Consider the following 1,085-nt stretch of genomic DNA (forward strand, 5'->3'; position numbering starts at 1 on the left):
GGTATCATGTTTGATCTTTTTCATGTGTCTGCCTTATTTTCCTGCAGACTCTATTAGTTTCCAGAGACTAAAGTTCACATCTGATCCATGCAGTTTCCACCATTGCATTAACACAATGTTTTACACATTATAGATGGTGTTTGTTGAGTGAAAAAATAATTACACATGAGTGGCTTTCCAATTGCAGCTTGAGAGGGACAGTCTATAACAGACAAGGGAAAACACTATTCTCAAGGCAGAAAGATAAATTAGGCGACTGTCTGAAGAGGGCTTCTCCAGTCTTAGGACTATGGCATTTGACTTTTTTTTTTTTTTTAAATACACAATACACCAGGGACTGTGAGACCACATGACTTTTACTCTGTTCACGTTACATAAAACTTTTTGATAGGGATTTGGGGTTTCTATTTTGTTATTTCCCCTGTTCTTTACTCACAGCAGTGTGTCTGTCTTTCACAGTTATGCTTGGAATCCTCTGTTGCAATTCTGGATCTGAGTCTTTATAATGGAAAGTTCCAGGGTGAAAACCAATACACCAGGAGCGACACCATACTGTCCCTCTGGTCTAATCTCTAAGCAAGGTGAACTCAGAGATGCCTTGGGGGATGGACATTATAGCCCAGTGACTAGGAGAATGGGCTCGGGGTCTAGACATCCTGGGTTTGAATCCAGGTTCACACTCAGGTGTGTGATCTTGAACAAGTTGCTTCATCCTGTGTAAAATGAAGTTAATACCTATCTCATCATGTTATTCTGGGCTTCCCTGGTGGCTCAGTGGTAAAGAATATGCCTGCCATGCTGGAAATTGAATGAGATGGTTCATGAAGGCACTTAGCTCAACGGTAAGTACTTGATAAATGTTACCTCTTATTATTGTTAACCTGCCCTTGTCTGCCTTATTCCCACTTCAGATGGTTCCAGACCCTGATCCACCTGCTAAAAAGCAACATTGGCACAGGACTCCTGGGGCTGCCTCTGGCGGTGAAAAATGCCGGCATCTTGGTAAGGGTCTGCATCGGTGCAAGGAAGTATTGTGACAAATTTTAGGAGATGGTACGCGTGCGTGTGTGTTTAATTTACTTCAT

General features: G+C 42.1%; 1 protein-coding gene across 1 annotated transcript in view; it reads left to right on the top strand.

The window, feature by feature from the left end:
* SLC36A1 (solute carrier family 36 (proton/amino acid symporter), member 1) overlaps window positions 1–1,085 on the top strand; it is a 50,214-nt gene that overhangs the window by 18,391 nt on the left and 30,738 nt on the right. Inside the window, exon 3 of the mRNA XM_010850596.1 lies at window positions 912–1,002. Within this exon, the coding sequence (XP_010848898.1) occupies window positions 912–1,002 (91 nt within the window). The remainder of the gene's footprint in view (window positions 1–911; window positions 1,003–1,085) is intronic.

Source organism: Bison bison, unplaced genomic scaffold (assembly GCF_000754665.1).
Source record: "Bison bison bison isolate TAMUID 2011002044 unplaced genomic scaffold, Bison_UMD1.0 scf7180017864291, whole genome shotgun sequence".
NCBI lineage: Eukaryota > Metazoa > Chordata > Mammalia > Artiodactyla > Bovidae > Bison > Bison bison.